The 16,661-nt window shown below is 38.5% G+C and overlaps 1 protein-coding gene across 2 annotated transcripts in view; it reads right to left on the bottom strand.

Moving 5' to 3' along the window:
- The window catches only part of RABEP1 (rabaptin, RAB GTPase binding effector protein 1), a 49,368-nt gene extending 32,906 nt beyond the window's left edge, over positions 1 to 16,462 (bottom strand). The window contains exon 1 of one of the 2 annotated variants that reach the window (XM_026861399.1): positions 16,350 to 16,462. In XM_026861399.1, the coding sequence (XP_026717200.1) occupies positions 16,350 to 16,413 (64 nt within the window). In that variant the 5' untranslated portion in view covers positions 16,414 to 16,462. The remainder of the gene's footprint in view (positions 1 to 16,349) is intronic. The other variant, XM_026861398.1, reaches the window with a different exon arrangement.
- Between the last annotated feature and the right edge of the window lie 199 nt (positions 16,463 to 16,661).

Genomic DNA, 16,661 nt, shown 5'->3' with positions numbered 1-16,661 from the left:
TCACGCCTCTGAGGAATGAAAAGCCACGCTTGGCTCTCAGGAGGTGGTTTTGATCTCACAGTTTCAGCTCTTGAAAGGAAACTATTAGAGGCACTAAAGTCCAAAGTGAGCTCTGTGCCGGGGTTAGGGGCAGGTGGCTAAACCTGACAGGTTTGGCCAGGCAGTTCTGCATCTGCAGCAACCCGCCAGGAGGCTGGAAGCCACACGCACACATTCAAAACTAAACAAGGAGGAATCTGGACACTGCTCACCTCCCAAATACCTGTTTTGAAGACCATATAAAACTTGAATTCTACAATTACTAATTCTGAAAGCTAACAAATCAACTGCAGACATCAGTCAACCCTCTCGCCCCCCAAGACAACTCAAGCACTCTTTGTTTACTTGTTTCCCCTTCCATCCTTCCTTCGCAGAGAGACAGCAGCAGCTGTGCTACTGGTCCCTTCAGAAAGCTGTTGTGCAAAGCACCCGAGTTGTATTTCTTCCAGAGGTGAGAGCTGCTTCTGCTGAGGATGGAAGGACAGAGGACACCACAAGTGCAAGTGCTTCAACCTGGAGGAACACCAGACTCATTCTTTTTAAATCCTCCCGCTCAAGCGGAGAGAGGGATGGCAGAGTCACCAAGCAGGAAATGCAATTTAAATAATTACGTTGTTACAGTATTCCCCCTCTCCGCAGCCTGGCAGTTATGCATAAAAGTAATAAATAATCAACCCCCCCCACCACAGAGCTCTGGCAGCTGTCAGAACCAGCTGTAGGCATTAAAAAAATGAACAGTTTGAACTCTCAACTGCAGGTCATGCATCACTGCAACTGTGTATTAACATCATTCCTTTTGTTCAGGTACTAAATTTAAAGTGTTTTTATCACCTGTGCTATGTATACGGCTTGGGACAGACCGCAGCATACCCACAACGCTGCAGTGATACAACTACATGAACTTGAGGAGAATATGCTCTGCCATACATCAAGACCCTAAAATGCGCGTGCATAAAAAGTAAAAGCAGAAGGTTTATTTTCTATGATAGCATGGCAACTAATCTCCTTTCTACCTAAGTATAAGTGATTAAGTTTACAAAAAAATATTTTCTTTTCTGGCAGTATGATCTACATGATGGCCACGCAGCCACTCCACTTTCCAGAACGACAGCATGAACGCAAATCCAACCTGCCAGATGCAGGTAACCACGGGCTACATCACACTGATCAAAGTCTGCCCAGAAACTCACTGAAGGCAATGGCAGGAAATGGACTCATTCATAGATATTCAATTAGGTCTTTGTCATTTATAGCTTACTTCTTGCTCTTAATTTAGGTTCAACTCACCCCAGGTCTGTAACAGAGCTGAAAAAGAAAACTTTTTATTTGCCATCATAGGCTATCAACTTAAAAAAAAATACCCTCAGAACCAAAATATACATTTTTTGCAGTGACATGAGTCATTAACTTGCCAGCGTTGCTGTCCCTACGCTCCTATTTCCAGGCACAGAAATGCAGCTATCAGTGTTTAACGACACCAATGAAGTATGCAGTAAACAAAGCCCGGTAGACGGTCAGTTCTGTTGGAGCTACGCCCAACTGAAACAGGATCCAGTGTTACACACCAGATCAGAACAGGCACAGAACATGCTGTATTTCATAAGAGCAGTAGTGTAGAAGACCTAATTCCCTAATTAGGGCCCTAACTCATCAAGAAACAAACAAAACCCCTGAAGACCCATTTTCTTAACTCCTGAAATAGCATTGAGAAGAACTTAAATTAAAATTGACATGCCAAACTGAAAAACAAACAAGTAAACAAGAACTCCCTTTGGCCAACAATTTATTAGCTGTAAATAACACTTCCCCTCTCCCTCCTCCGAGTATTAGGGCAAATAGACTACTAATGACACAGTTAGACATGCCAATTAAATTACTAGCTTTGTTTCTAAGGAACAGCACAGATTTTGCAGAGACATTTCAGGTCAGATACAGGGATCACCATCTCCCTGTTTAACAGTAACATCATAGCAAAGTACAGCGTATGTTGTTATGTGGCTTAAACAGGTGTAAGAACTTAAAAGAAGGGCAGCAAAATTCATTTCAGAGTCGAGTCATCAATTTACAGGAGAACCATGAAACTACTCGAGAACAAAGAGGAATTCTAGTGAAAAAGACACAACTTTCACATAACCCACTACACAGCAAAATTTCAATTCAAGGGAAGCACAGGAACAAACACGCATTTCTTACTGACTACTTAAATGCTGTTCCACAGATCAGCTCCCAGAAGGATTAAATTTTATGTATGACAGAGTTCCCAGTTACACAAACGTATAGTGACCATTCCAGAACTAAGACAGACAAAGCTGATTATCGATAAGACTATTTTTGAGTACTGGGTCTATTTATAAAATTAATGCTACAAAGCTTTCTACTTGACATTTAAGGTGTCAAACGTGACATCAAGAGGTCAGTCTTACATAGCTGAAATCTGAAAAACAGATCAGAAAAAAAAAAAAGCTATACATACAATAAACTTTTTGGAGACAAAAAAATCCCTCCTATCATTCTTCTGTTGTTTTCCACCTCTTTCTTTTCCTGTCAGGATTGCCTGAGACAGAAGGATGGAAAAATAAAAATATATGGCTGCCCATTCTTCTTCATGCTTATTTCCTAAGAGTACTAATTTTCATCTATCATGACATCATATTGAAGCCACAATTATATTACTGTATAAATTTTTAATCTAAAAGTCTGCCACTAGGACATGTATTTAGACGGGAAAAGCTTTTCTTTATTTTCTTCAAACAGAATTTGATTTAAAAAAACAAAACAAAGACAAAAACACCCACACTCTTAAAATATACTCCAATACAGTTGTTCTGTAACAGGAACCTAAATGTAAAGGAATATATTACGGTTCTTTTAATAAACACGTTGAACAGAAATAATTCCTGACATGAAATGAAGGTTGCTTATTTTCAAGGAACAAAATTTGCCCTTACACATAGCAGTTGTGTGTAAGGTCCACATTCAGCAGCAAAAAAAAAAAAAAAAAAAGCAAGAATAGAATTATTTGCTTTTTCAAAGTTGCATTTGGAAGTATCAAAATTTCATTTACCTGGACAAATGGCTAAAGCTTACTGGTCTACATACACTTTCCTAGATTTATTTGGGGACAAAGAACTACACCAGACTTCTCACTTGACACCTTCGTTTTCAGAGTGGCAACAAACCCCTTTGGATTGTCACATCTCTCCTTTCCAGGGTACTTCACTGCATGCAACGATGGTAACTGAACTACAGAAAGGAGAAAAAAAAAAAAAATTTCTAACCTGCAGCTGTGCAACAGAAGACATGCCACTGCTTGCCAACATTACCACCAGCAAGTAGTTCTGCAGAAGTAACTCTTAGGCAGTTCCCCATTTTGGGCAGCATGGCTTTTAAGAGACATTACTGCACTCATCCAACAATTTCTAGTTTATTGTACAGTTGAAGGTTATTTGACATTCACTGTTTGTTCTCTATTGACTAAACATTCACAGGCAAACAATCCAGTACAAATTTAATGCTATATACATAAAAAAAAAACTTTGTGTTGCTGACAAATGCAGATATCACTTACAATGCAGAACTGAGCCTTGCTGCATCATATCTATTACAACATATTTTTATTTATTGCAGTAAATCAGTAATTGCAGGATCAAAAACATTCAACTAAGCACTGTATGTTACAAACATCTAACCACATTATAAATATTATATTAATACATCAAGTGGAAGCTTGCAATATACTATTAAAGTTTAAAAGTAATATTATTTTTTCACTGAAGTTGAATGACTGAAACACACCTTTCCATTATAATTTGTAGTCTCATTCCTACTCTTTATTTTCCTTTTTTATGTTAAACACTGTATGACATGCTACATTAAGGACCTCAGAAAAAAAAAAAAAAGAAAAATAATTAAAATCTAAAGAAATGGAGGTGTTTGAATAAATAAGAAGATCTTCTTCTATAATACAATCAAGAGAACAAAAACAAAGGGAAGAGAAAACAAGGGTCCCTTAAATGGATTAATTGAATATCCATTGAATATCCATGCACAGTTGAATATCCATACACAGTAACAACTAATGTTTGACACAATATTGCAAAAACTTGCATGGCTTTTTGATATGACCATCTTCATGGCATTTTACATGAGTTGCCTGCATTTCACAGGTGCATCATCTCATCTCTAAAGATCTTGTTCCTGGTTTCACCAGCTGGGGTAGCTGCTATTCACTATGAAATGTTGCACCAAAGCTACATCTGGTGCTGCTGGTTTAAACCAACGCAGAAGTGTATGGCAGGCAAAAGAACACCAGCGCATTTCCAGGTTCAGGTCAAACACCAATTGCTAAAAGTGTCACTTAGCACTTGTCAGTAAGACAACATATTGTCCTGTATCTTTCATGTGCAACCATTCTTACTGAAATCTTCCTCAAAGTATGTTTATACAACAAACATCTTCATGCATAATTACATGGGAAAAGCCAACATACTGTTCCTCCTTTCCCATTTTTTTTTTCCACTTCTGCTTCCCAATTTTTCTCCCTTTTCATGGTGCTCACAACATGTTAACTACTTCCTTGTTTTGCTATTGCCTCCCTCATCTTCTTTCTTGGACACAAAACCAGGCAGTTGCTGTTCTGGGGTCCAAATCTCCATTCCCCATTTGCACTCTGTGAAGGGGAATCACACTTGACTTCCCCCCAGTTTTGATAAGCCCACTTCATGTGATGACTAATGTTCCTCACCACTTCTACACAATTTAGTCATCCTGGCTGCAGGTAACTTAAGTCTAGCTTAAAATTTATGCTTAGTTAAACATTATTTATATTAGGCTGCAATGGAACAGTGTTCACTCACATCAAGTACCACTGGAAAGCAGTTAATCACTTACGTTCATGTTGACAGAAGCGGATTTGAATTTTTTCCAGCAATTTATCTTTAATTTGCTAAAAGCACTGTTTCTTCCCAAGGACAGTCCCCTACCTCCATTATTATAGACTACCTTTTCCTACATCCCTTACCACAGTAGCTGGTTCTTTCCTTCACTGTTTAACTAGCATTGCCATCAGACCTCTCTGCTTTGTGCACACGCTTAATTTTCTCCACAGAAGTTTCAACTCAACACGTAAGGGGTTTTGCCATCATTAGTTTTTACACTATTTTATTTCTGCCATTCATGTTTTGGCAGGTAGGGAGAACAATCCCACATAAAATTTGAGGAAAACACCACTTGTTAGCATTTTTCCAATAGAATCAACCACACTTTGTGCTTCATCAATTCAATGATAACTTAAATAGGGAGCAGTGGATGAATCAGTGTTGGAAAAGTCAACCAGACCACAATAGAAAGTGTTCTATAGAAAGCATTTTGGTTGCATCCTGCTGCTACCATCAGTGAATCTTTTCAGAAACACAGTGTTGGTAAGCTTGAATGCATATCAGAATATTTCAAAAGTCAACGACAAGCTACAGTCTGGTGAACACAGACACTCTGAATTCATTTACAGCCACACAAAATGGAGAGAACCGAGTTGCCAATCTCATCACAATCATCAGCATTTTCCCTGCTCTCTCAGTGCTTGCATCTTATTCCCCTTGCTTTAACAATTTTTCATTTTTGTAACTGCTCTTTAGAAGTGGATCAATTTTTAAAAAAGACTGCAGGAAGAAAGCTCAATGACTTCTTGGGTTTATGAAAGGTTTATTTACTCTACAGGCTGAATACATTTACTCAGACTAGTCACTGATTGAGCAAACAAGAGCATGGTGATGGCAACACAAAACTCAGTGAAGGTTAAGCATCAAAGTATTAGTCAGATTTCTCTAAAAGGGTTCACAGCTTGTGCTGAGTGCCATTGCTGCTACGATTACACCACTATCAGCTCAAAGCTAGCCTAGGTAGATCTATATAGCCTGCAGTCACAGCCTGACTTGATCCCCTTGGCAAAGCTTTTCAAGCATTTAATATATCTAAGCTTAAACAATGCATCTGTCAAACATGTCAGCATTCACACACACTTTCACCACTCCTTTTATTTCATCAGTCTGTCCTACCTCATTAACTGTTAAGCTAAACATTCAGCATAAGGGATTTTAAGCAGAGGAGTCTCCTTCAGCCTGTAAAAAGACCTCCAGCAGAGGCACCTATTCCCCTTTCACAGTATTTTAAAGCAAGTCCCCAAAAAACATCAGGTCACTTAATTCTTCCTTACCAAAGCGATACTGAAAATAGTAAACGAGTCTTTGTATTTACTCAGAAATGCTCCTGCCAAGCTTTTCCATACTACCACATCTCATCATTTGTATGATATAACGACAAAATCCAGAACAGGATTAAATCACTTCGTGTGGCAATTAGATTTGACAGTGAGGTTTTCAGTCTAGCCTTGCAAGAAAAAAATGAAATTGGGGATATTGACTGTTTTAGTAAATGATCAGAAATCTGCTGTTCCGATCAAATAAGAATATTTCAGATTAACAGACATTTAGGGAGAGATTCTTACATGCTCTTCACTATACAGGAGGCCACTTAGACAATTTATCACTCTGAACACCACTAGTAAAATGTATTCTTAAAACGTAAACATTTGCTAAACCCAGACAACAAACTCAGTACTGATTTTCTTTCAAGATAATTTAATTGCTGACTCATTTTCAGTGGGAGGGGGAAAAAAAAATCCTCTTTTGACTCCTTATGTTTATCACTTTCCCTACATATATATTAAAGACTGTCCTTTTTTGGGAAAAAAAGTGAATAAAGTATGACTCAGGTCTCAGGAAAAAAAACCCAACCAACCAAACAACCCTACTGCATTGTTCTCTCTGATGAAGTAATTCAATATATAAACCAAAACCATTCCATTAATTCATAAATTCCCCCAGATAGCAGTAGTCTGAGATCTCATGCTGTCTTGCCATTTGCTGCAGGACAACAACTGAGATGTAACTTTGAGAGCATTCAGGCTACACACCACCCCAAATACTCTGCTTTCCAATTTCTGAGCAAAAAGAACAAATTAATGATGACCTAACACACTTAAAAATTCAAAGGAAGGTAACAAAAATGAAATATTCAATTGCAGAGATAAGCACATAGCTAGACCAAGAAAATGATGCAGAGAAAAAACAAAAAGAAGTCACTGTTTGTGAAATTTATATAAGCATTGGCTTCTCTAAGTTTACCATTGCTACAGGTATGAGGAGTCTTCCATTTAAAATAAATCAGCATCTTTGTGGGCATTTTCAAAAGCTGACATAATTAATAATAGCATGCAAACTCCTTTTCACGTGTGCAGCTACCATACAGCCCTACTGTGCTTTTACAGGTACCAGAAAATCTTCAGAAATAGCAGTATAATAACATAACCCACAAGTTATGAATGCAAACAAGTACCACAAAAGGGAGCTAACACCAAATTTCTTTCCTTCTGTGGTTCCCTATCCCTTTCCACATATTTGGCCACCCAAACTGGTAGACAGGGAATAAACTGAGAAAGGGAACAAGTGAAGACTTACTTTCAAGGAACAGTAATTTAAAAGTGTTAGTTGTCAGAAAAGCAGGTTGTAGACACGAAAACACAGTGCCTTAGAGTAACCACTTAAAGGATATAAATCTTAATAAATGACTTGGAAAAGATTGTTGCCAGATGTATTTATGGAGACACTGTGATGATAAATACAGTATGACAAATAATAAAAGATGATTAACATCTTTATTTGATAAGGAACAGGATACAGTTCCTATCATTTGGAGTCAGGTTTCTACAGCAATTTAGTAGTTGCCCTCAGAACAACAGACTGCTACTCCCCCAAGTCTCTGTAATATAATTCTTGCCAGAAAACAGAGCCATCATTCTATATATTCATAGTTTTTGCTACATTTTAACTGTTCAGGAATTCATTTAAGTTGACAAAGTAAGAAAATCCTCCTCCAGCATGAAATTTTCAAAAATTTTAAAATATGCCTAGTGTATAAGCAATATAGAACACAAAGATTTACTAAGCCCGCAGTTATGATGATTTTAAAACAAGTTAAGTACTGGTGATCATCTGAAAGGGCAACTCACCGCTCCCACGTCACCCTGACCACACGTGCCTTTTATCCCCACCATGCTACAAGAACATTTGAGATTGTAGAGTGATGGGATCAGAGAAGCGATACAGCAAAACGTTGGGGGGTGAGAGGGGAGTGAGTCAAATCAATTTTCAGCCAAACCAGGTCCCTGATCACACTTATCACTTGGCTGAGCACATACCAGAACTGGCAGAGACATGACAGTGAGGTTTAAACTGAGAGGAAAAAAAAGTCTGAACTATACCCTTGGCACTCATACTACTACTGTGTGGTCTCCACCCCTTCCTTTATGCTAGTTTTAATGCTCATCAGGTCTTTCACTAAATCAATTAAACTCATTAATCCAGCAGTGAGTAGTTCTCAGCTGGGTGACTGAGCTGAACTGGCTCACTGATGAGTCCAACGCGCAGAGCTGGCACAAAGGAAATGGTGGGAACACAACTGTGGGAGCAGGAAGAGAGCAGGATCACTCCTTTCAGCAGCAGCAACCTTATAGGCTGGTTTCGCTGAGAAACCACAGCCTGTGTGTACAGTTTGACAACCAGTTTAAACCTAAGTGCATGCTGCTGGCCCAAAGAAATAGCCTGGCCTTCCTTCTGTCCTGCACTCTCCCCTCGCGGCAACTGAGATTGGCGTAGTCATGCAGCAGAACTTACTTTTTAAGATGTGATGCCTGTCACTGTAAGTGATAAATGACCTTCCTCAAATCCTAATTTCCATTCAGACTCTCCAGGGGAAGCTTACAAACTTAATCTGTATCAGAAAGCAAATTCCAAAACTCAGATTTCCCATCAGTGTTTGTATACACACAGGTTTTGAAAAAATGCAACTGAAAGAGCGTCTCCAGTATACTTGCATTTAGGCTGGGACAAAACCTAGAGCTGTAGATAAAAATGTATCAGAAAGCATTTGTATTCCAGAACAAGGTTAGGCTCCCATTTTCTCTTACTTGAACGCAAATACACTAGTACAAAACTGCAGTTAGATTAGACCCTATAACGTGCCACTACAACCCTTCCTGAGGAACCATCAGCTAAATGTAAGCCTCAGTGCCTCAAATAAATGTAACCTTTGTAACACCAGGAGTTTCTACACCACTTAGAGATTTAGCATCTTTATCTCCAGTTTCATCTAAAACTCAAACAGAAGCTGTGAAGACCAGACAGACAGCTATAATATGTTCACAGCTAAAAGCGTCAGTCAAGCACAGAATCCAGAGTTTGGCTAATTGCTTTCCCGTTAATTTAGCACTCATCTCTAGATACAGCACAAGGAAGAAGATATAGACAGACGTTGCAAGCTGACAATTAAGAAAACCTTACTTGAAACCAATGTTTAAAAGAAAATTTAAAAAATGTAGCACATGACATAAAGATGCCAGCTTATAAAATGATTTGAACTAACAGAGCCAAATTTATGCTTCATATTTCATCAAAATAAACCAAGTAACACCACAGCTAAATTATATCACAGAGATTTTGGCACTGACTACTGTTAATGCAAGATAAATGTTCCAATTCCTGTGTCTGAAGTCAATGGGAGTCTAATTTGAACTTCAGTAGGCCTTAGGAAAGACAATTTGCTTACAGGGTACCAGACATGAAAATTTATAGTGGATGGTTAACATAATTATTGCTTGAGCAATAACTTCTAGCACTCATCTGTGTTTCTTCCTGTGTAAATTAAACCAATGAGACTGAGAATACAGACGTGAGGATTGTTTTACAATCTGTGGTTGTACCCAAGTCACTGTTTGTAAGTTACTGTATCTTTTTTCTTTTTTAAAGTAACCAACCATGGTGATCGTCTAATAATTTTGCACAGCACTGATGTAGCATAGATTAAAATGAAACACAAAAATCACTTCTGTTGAGAAGTATTTCAGTGGTGACCACCCATGCAAATACATAGTTACCTTACCAAGGCATGGGTGTGGTAGGTAAACAGTTATACAGGGAAACACTTAGATAAGATGGTGAAAGAGCTCTCTTTCTTGTTTTGCAGATTTCTCTCTTTTGTTGGCATTTAAATAGCATTTCAAGTCTTCTTGCAATTATCTGTAAGTTAAAAACATGTATAGACAAAAGATGCAATAAAAGCCATACAGTCTATTCAGGTCACTCTCTCAAAGGCACGGGCACCACCGCTATAATTAACAAAGCTGGTTTGGTTTGATCCTCAGTTAATCCTTCTCTCCCACCTACAGGCCGTTCCCTCTGGAGCACCACACAGTTAATGCTTCTGTTGTCTTTCCATTACTGATTCTGATTCACTTTGCCATGTAAAACTTCTATCTGTTATTGCATTTTGCTGTTTTCAGAAACCACAAAATATAACAAGAAGTTAAATATTAAGAAATTTAAATTCAGGTGGATTTTTTTTTATTCTCTCAGTGTGACTCACCACAGTAAGGCAAAGCTCTTCTGCTTATTAAGTAACTAAATCAGGCTGCTCTTTTGGGATTTTTTTGGGTCGGTTTGATTTTGTTGTTTTGATTTTTTTTTCTGTGTGTGCAGGTTGCTTCTGTTTTGTTTTTAAGATCTTAGTTATTTTTCATTTCTTAACAATGCCAGACACACAAGACAAGACAGGGCTCTAACTGCCCACAGAACAAAACAAGCTATGATAATTGCAGCAGTGAGGGTTTCCTGCCCTGCTCCCTACTGACACCAACTTTCAGAACTGCTCTGACAGTCAAAAGATGGAACTCTTATGTTGTTTTTTTTTTTACCTTTCCAAGAAACATAAATTAACTCCCAGCAATTAATTCTTGCAATCTGTGAGGCGCTTAACTGCTTTGGTTTACAAATAAAGATACCAAGGTATTAAAGAATTAGATCTCAGCCAAACTCATGATAAATGAGTAACTGAAGTTCACTGTCTGCAAAATACTACAACCTGCTCTGAGAATACACTCAGAATGTGAGCATGTATAAGGCAGGGTTGAAAAGCAGACGAGTACTTGCTCTAAACCAAGAGTAAAGCACAAGGTCTTCCCTTCTTAGTAAATGAAACTGGAGAGATCTTAAATAAAGGAAAAGGTATTTAAATAACCAGCAAACCAGCTAAGATTCAGCACTGCTAGGGAACAATGCCGTTTGGAAAAGATATTTTTCACAGAGGAAGTTCGTACGGTCATGTGATTTTCTCTAGAAGAAGGATGGAGGCATGGAGGAAACGAAGAGTGAGTGAGGGTGTGCTAACTGCAGAGCAGAGCAAGCAAAGACTGGAGCTGCCAAAACAAGGGCAAGGTACACAGGACACCCACAGACTGGAGGTTGCAAAAGGCCTGTGAGAGGGAGAGCAATATTTAAAGAAGATGAGGTGATGGCTGGGAAGGAGGACTGAGGAAACCAGAGGATTAGCTGAGGAGCAGTAGTTGCCTAAGACAAGGTCAAATGACTGGCTGTTTGACCAGAGAGGAAAAATCTGTGACCAAAGGTCAAGTAAGGCCACATTGCTACTGCTTAACTATGTGGAAGCAGAAATTGCCAGGGGAGATGGAAACAGATGTGAAGAATGACTTTAAAGCTTTTATTTTTCCTTTTTGTTGTATTTGGAGGCATCAAGCCAGTGAAGACAAGCATAGGATGGGGGCAAGAAGGAGAGAAGCAGCACCACACGTCAGTTGAATGCCAACAGGAGTTGTGCCTGACAGAAGCAGACATGAATGGAAAAAAAACAAAACAAAACAACCACAGCAATTTCTCATTATATTAGCAGTCATGCTGCAGCTTGGCATTCTTAAGGTAGTATAGGCACCACTAAGAAAGCAACAGGACAACCCAGAAGTTTTCTCAAGCACCAGGTATATTTCAGTAAAAAGCAATGCTCTTTTTTCTGAAAGACAGAAATATTAACTAAGGGTATGCTGCTCACTTGTTCTTCCTATGTCAATCAAATTATTTCAATTTTTCCAGAGATAATTCATCATCATGCTTAACTGACTATACCATGACTAAAATTACACAATGCTTACAATTTATAGAATAACTTGCAGAAGCTAGGACTTATGTTAACTCAGACACCACTAAATCGGAAACTAAACCAATTCTGCAAGTGAAGACTATGAAGCACTAGACCTTTGGAGTGAAAGATGTTCCTCTTAAATACACACATACAATGGCATTTATAGCTAGTCATCTTTTTTTCCAATCTGGCTGTCAGACATTGCTTAGAAGTCTGCTTAGTAAGTGCTGCTTATCAATGTTAGCAGTTCTTATCTTGGAAGACTTCAGTCAGAGTAATGCCATAACCTCATGCTTTTTTTTTTAAAAAAAAAACCACAACCCTATATACTTTTATTTAAAGAAAATAACAAATATAATAAAATATCTAAATGTAATATAGAAAACTTCATATCTTAGAAGTATTTTTAAATAAAATGCATGGAGTGAAAACCCAGGAAGTCTGCCATTCAACCATCACATGTTATGAAGCCTATGGGATTTGGTCCACTCCCATGCTGAGACACATTGTTTGTTTTAGCTTCTTAAAAGTTTTAAGACAAAATTCCTTCTTCAATGACTTTTGAGGGAGCACACACAAACTAGTTCCACAGTGGGAATCCGCTCCCCCCACAAAGGGCCATGGGAAAGCAACGAAGCATCTTGAGGCATCAGGCCAGAACAGGAAGAGAAGATTGAGTAAAGGCCATCTTCTCTGCGACGATGGTAAAGTGGCCAAGAAGCAATAAAAACGGGCAAAGAATTTCTGTTTTCCAGTGTTTAAAATGCAAGAGTCAATCCACATGTTAAAGTATACCCATTGTGCCTTCACAAGAGTCAACAGCAAATTATAAAGAAAAGGGTCACGATATTTTTCAAAATTAAGAGAGAGATTTGGGACTTGGCTTCAACAGGAAAACAGACACCTTGAATGTGCATATTTCCACTCTGGAGCAAACTGACCTGCTGAGTGGATCAAAACCTCCTTAGAAATTCTAAAAGGTGGAAACATGTACATTAAAGGTGTTTGTTTTGCTTTTGAAGCCAAATCCCAGATTTGTCCACTGAACTGACATGGAAAAACACACAGCTTAAAAAAACCCGTGAATGTTCATGGGCTTTTATTTAAAATATATTAATTTAATAATTATTATTAATACATACTAAATAACGATACAGTAAATATTAATAAAAATAAATAATAATAAAACAAGGACCAAGCAAAATGAAGCCAAGGAGGGAAGAAATTTTTTGGTTCTTTGAAAGTACCAACAATTTTGAAGTTACTCCTCACGAGAAAAATTTAACATTTGACAGTTACATCAACAACACAGAGCTGAACTTCAGCACTCAAAACCACTCCTCCACCAACCACACCTAGCTTTTAAAGATGAGTAATAGCATTTTTAGATGCTTCAATTTCATTTAAAAGTAATACTTACAAGGAAAATAATTAGAAATGTAAAATTATCTAAGGCTTAAGTTTTGTTACTTAACTTCCTACATGACATCCCAGACCCCTCCACTAGCAGTGCTCAGCCTCTGGGATATGTTGAAAGTACAGCAACAGTGCAAAAAGTACAGCGACAGCAAGTCTCGTCTCTTGTCAGGATCCCCTGTTATTGCCACAGGGAAATAATGCAGCTCATGGCACTGCTAGTGGCACTAAAATCAATACAGCAACATCCTCCAATCTTCTATATCCAGCTGAGAGCTGGCATAATCTCCGACCACAAAGAGACACCATTTTCACTGGTTTAAGCACAGGGGTAAGAACAAGTTACTCCAGTACGGTATGAATTCCTTCTGCTGGCAAATTCTGATTAAAACATTTGATAGACTGTGTCATTAACAGTTTTCCTTATCACAGAATACTATCAATGGATATGCTATTTGTCAGCCGGACTGTACTAATGGTTTAAGTTTACTAGTGCAGTAAGAAGAGTTTAATAATTAGAATAACATTGTAATTAATTTCAGTTTTGAAAAATTAGTGTTTTATTTAACTGCAGTTTCTTCACTGAAGCATTTTCCAAACATGAGAAGGGGAATAATATTAAAGCCTGAGAGTTCTGATAGGGAAAGAACTATGCCAAATTATTTTGCTTGGTAGCCTTACTTTCAGAGATGGCAAGCACCCGGATCTGAAGTAAACCCAGGGAGGCTCAGAGCATACCACCTTCAAAAATAAAAATATTTTGAAAAATAAGGCATTACTGTTACAGTCACACAATCTAGATAACACATATATTAATTAAAACCTAAAAAGAAAAGCACCTTGACCAGAATCAATGAGAAGCACACACCTACTTGCAACACAGGTTGACATCATTAGCTAACAGTTCACTGCACAGTGCACAAAGCTACACCAGCAGCCAAAGGACTATGCACTTAGCCTTTCTGTGATTGTTATCATATGGAAACTCTTATTACCCCACACAAAAGAATCAGAGGGTTATTAACATCTATACTAAGCCAAAGTACAAAAACATGGTAGGACCTGATGTCCATTCTTTTCCTATTTCTTTGTGCTATTCCTTCCCCTCTTCTTGGGCTCATTTTCATTTCAGTATGGGCATTAGAATAAAATACACATTCTGTATTATAATCCTCTTATGTTATTCCATACATGTTATTTCTACTACAGTAGAAATAATAGTTATTTTATACTTGCTTTCAACAACAAAAACATCATAGCTGATGTGTCTTGCACAAATAAAGAAGACATAAGGTATTTATAATCAACATAAGTAATTATAAAAAGCCATTATTTTTCCTTAGGGGAACATACTAATCCAGTTTTGTCACAGGTAATCTTAAATCAGAGGTTATACTACTCCTTTAAGCAATAAATTCAGTACAGACAACTAAAAATATTAAATAATAATTTCTTCAGTATTTTCTCCACATTAAAATAGAGAAGTTTCAAGGAACACTTCTGGGAAGTTACTTAAAAATTAAATCAACACACATGAGAACAATAATATAGTAATCAAAGTGGATAAAAAAAACCCAAACTGGTCCTATTACTGCCAAAGGAAGATGGGAGAGAGGAGCCATTTTAGGAGCTCTAATTCTTTAGTACAAAAACACAGCAATCACTTGCCGAATCCATCCAACTTGCAGCCAGCTTTCCCCCCCCACCATGTGCCTTATTTACAGCATCCTCATCTTCCCACAGCCAGAAAGCACGAGAAAGACAGCAATCCATACCTCCTATAAGAAAGACTTAATCAATCTATCAAATTACAAGTTTTTGCTTGTACCTTTTGGCCTCCTTTTTAAACAACAACAAAATAAAATCTATCCATCTTGGAACTTCTAATGTACTACTAACATACAACTACCTTTCCTGGTCAAGAGGCAGCAAACATTTGTACAATGCACAGTTCCACCGTACACCTGCAGTCAGATAGTCTGCAAGAGCCAAAAAGAAAATTTGTTGGAAATTGTTCTGTAGCTCTCAGAAGAAAAGTCAAAAGGACAATAAACAATGGTTATTCACCAGAAAGTACACAAGACCTACCCATACCAACACTGATCTTACAAGTATGATAAGTAAATTTACCTTCCCGATAGTGCTCTGGAAGGATGAGCATGCAATCATTGACCTTAATGTAGGAAAGAAAATCCACAACCTAAGCACCTTCAGCATTAAATTTTTTTAAAGTTAGGCCAAAATACTGAAATCCCTGAGGATAAGCACTTTCTCATATAACTCCACCAAAAAAAAAAAAACCCCAACCAACACACACAATTCCCTAGATATGCATAATTAAGAATACATTGCCCTTTTCTAACAGAGTGCTTTCCCAGGGAAACTCATCTGCTCTCTAAAAAAAAAAAAAAAAAAAAAAAAAAAAAAAAAAAAAAAAAAAAAAAAAAAAACCTCTCTAGTCGTCCTACTTCTATACTATGAGCAGCCTCTCTCGCCCCCTCCCATACATCCCATACACTAAACACTGTCTCTTCAATCCCATCTTCCAAGATAAGCATTACCTGCAGCTTTTCCGACACACACACACTTCTATAACCTATTCCAAGGGGAAAAAAAATACTTCCTCGTCCATAATTCCTCCCAAACCTGAAACAAATAATCTTTCTGTAACAAAAACCTTTAGGGAAAGCTTAGCTTCCTCCTGCACGGGTAAATACCACCTTGAGAGAAGAGCTGTCATTTTCTTTGTCTCTTCCAGCACAGGAACCAACTGTCCACTCCAAGTATCCTGACCTCAACCTCCTGAGGTGCCTTTTGGTCGCACACACACGGTGAATACAGCCCCACCTCACCTGCCGTGGCCAAATCGATGACGGGAGTCCTGCCCAGCCGAGAAATGTCTCTGGATACAAGCATCACCACCCTTGTCCCCCTCTCCCGCCGTGCCCCCTTCCCGGGGCCGGGAGGGCTCCCCCGTCCCACCGCAGGCCCAGGCTGAGAGCCCCTTTCCCGGCAGCAGCGAGCGGGGCGTCCTCCGGAGCACGATCCTCCCTCCCTGTGCGCGCCGGGGAGCCGCCCTTGCTCCACATCAAGCACATTCACAGACTAACAACCACCTGCGATGCCCCTTCCTCCCCGCAAGGCCTCCCCGACCCACCTCTCCC

Source organism: Athene cunicularia, assembly GCF_003259725.1.
Source record: "Athene cunicularia isolate RWA chromosome 19 unlocalized genomic scaffold, athCun1 chr19_part1, whole genome shotgun sequence".
NCBI lineage: Eukaryota > Metazoa > Chordata > Aves > Strigiformes > Strigidae > Athene > Athene cunicularia.
The sequence above is the reverse complement of the archived record's forward strand: the minus strand, read 5'-3'. Positions and strand labels throughout refer to the sequence as shown.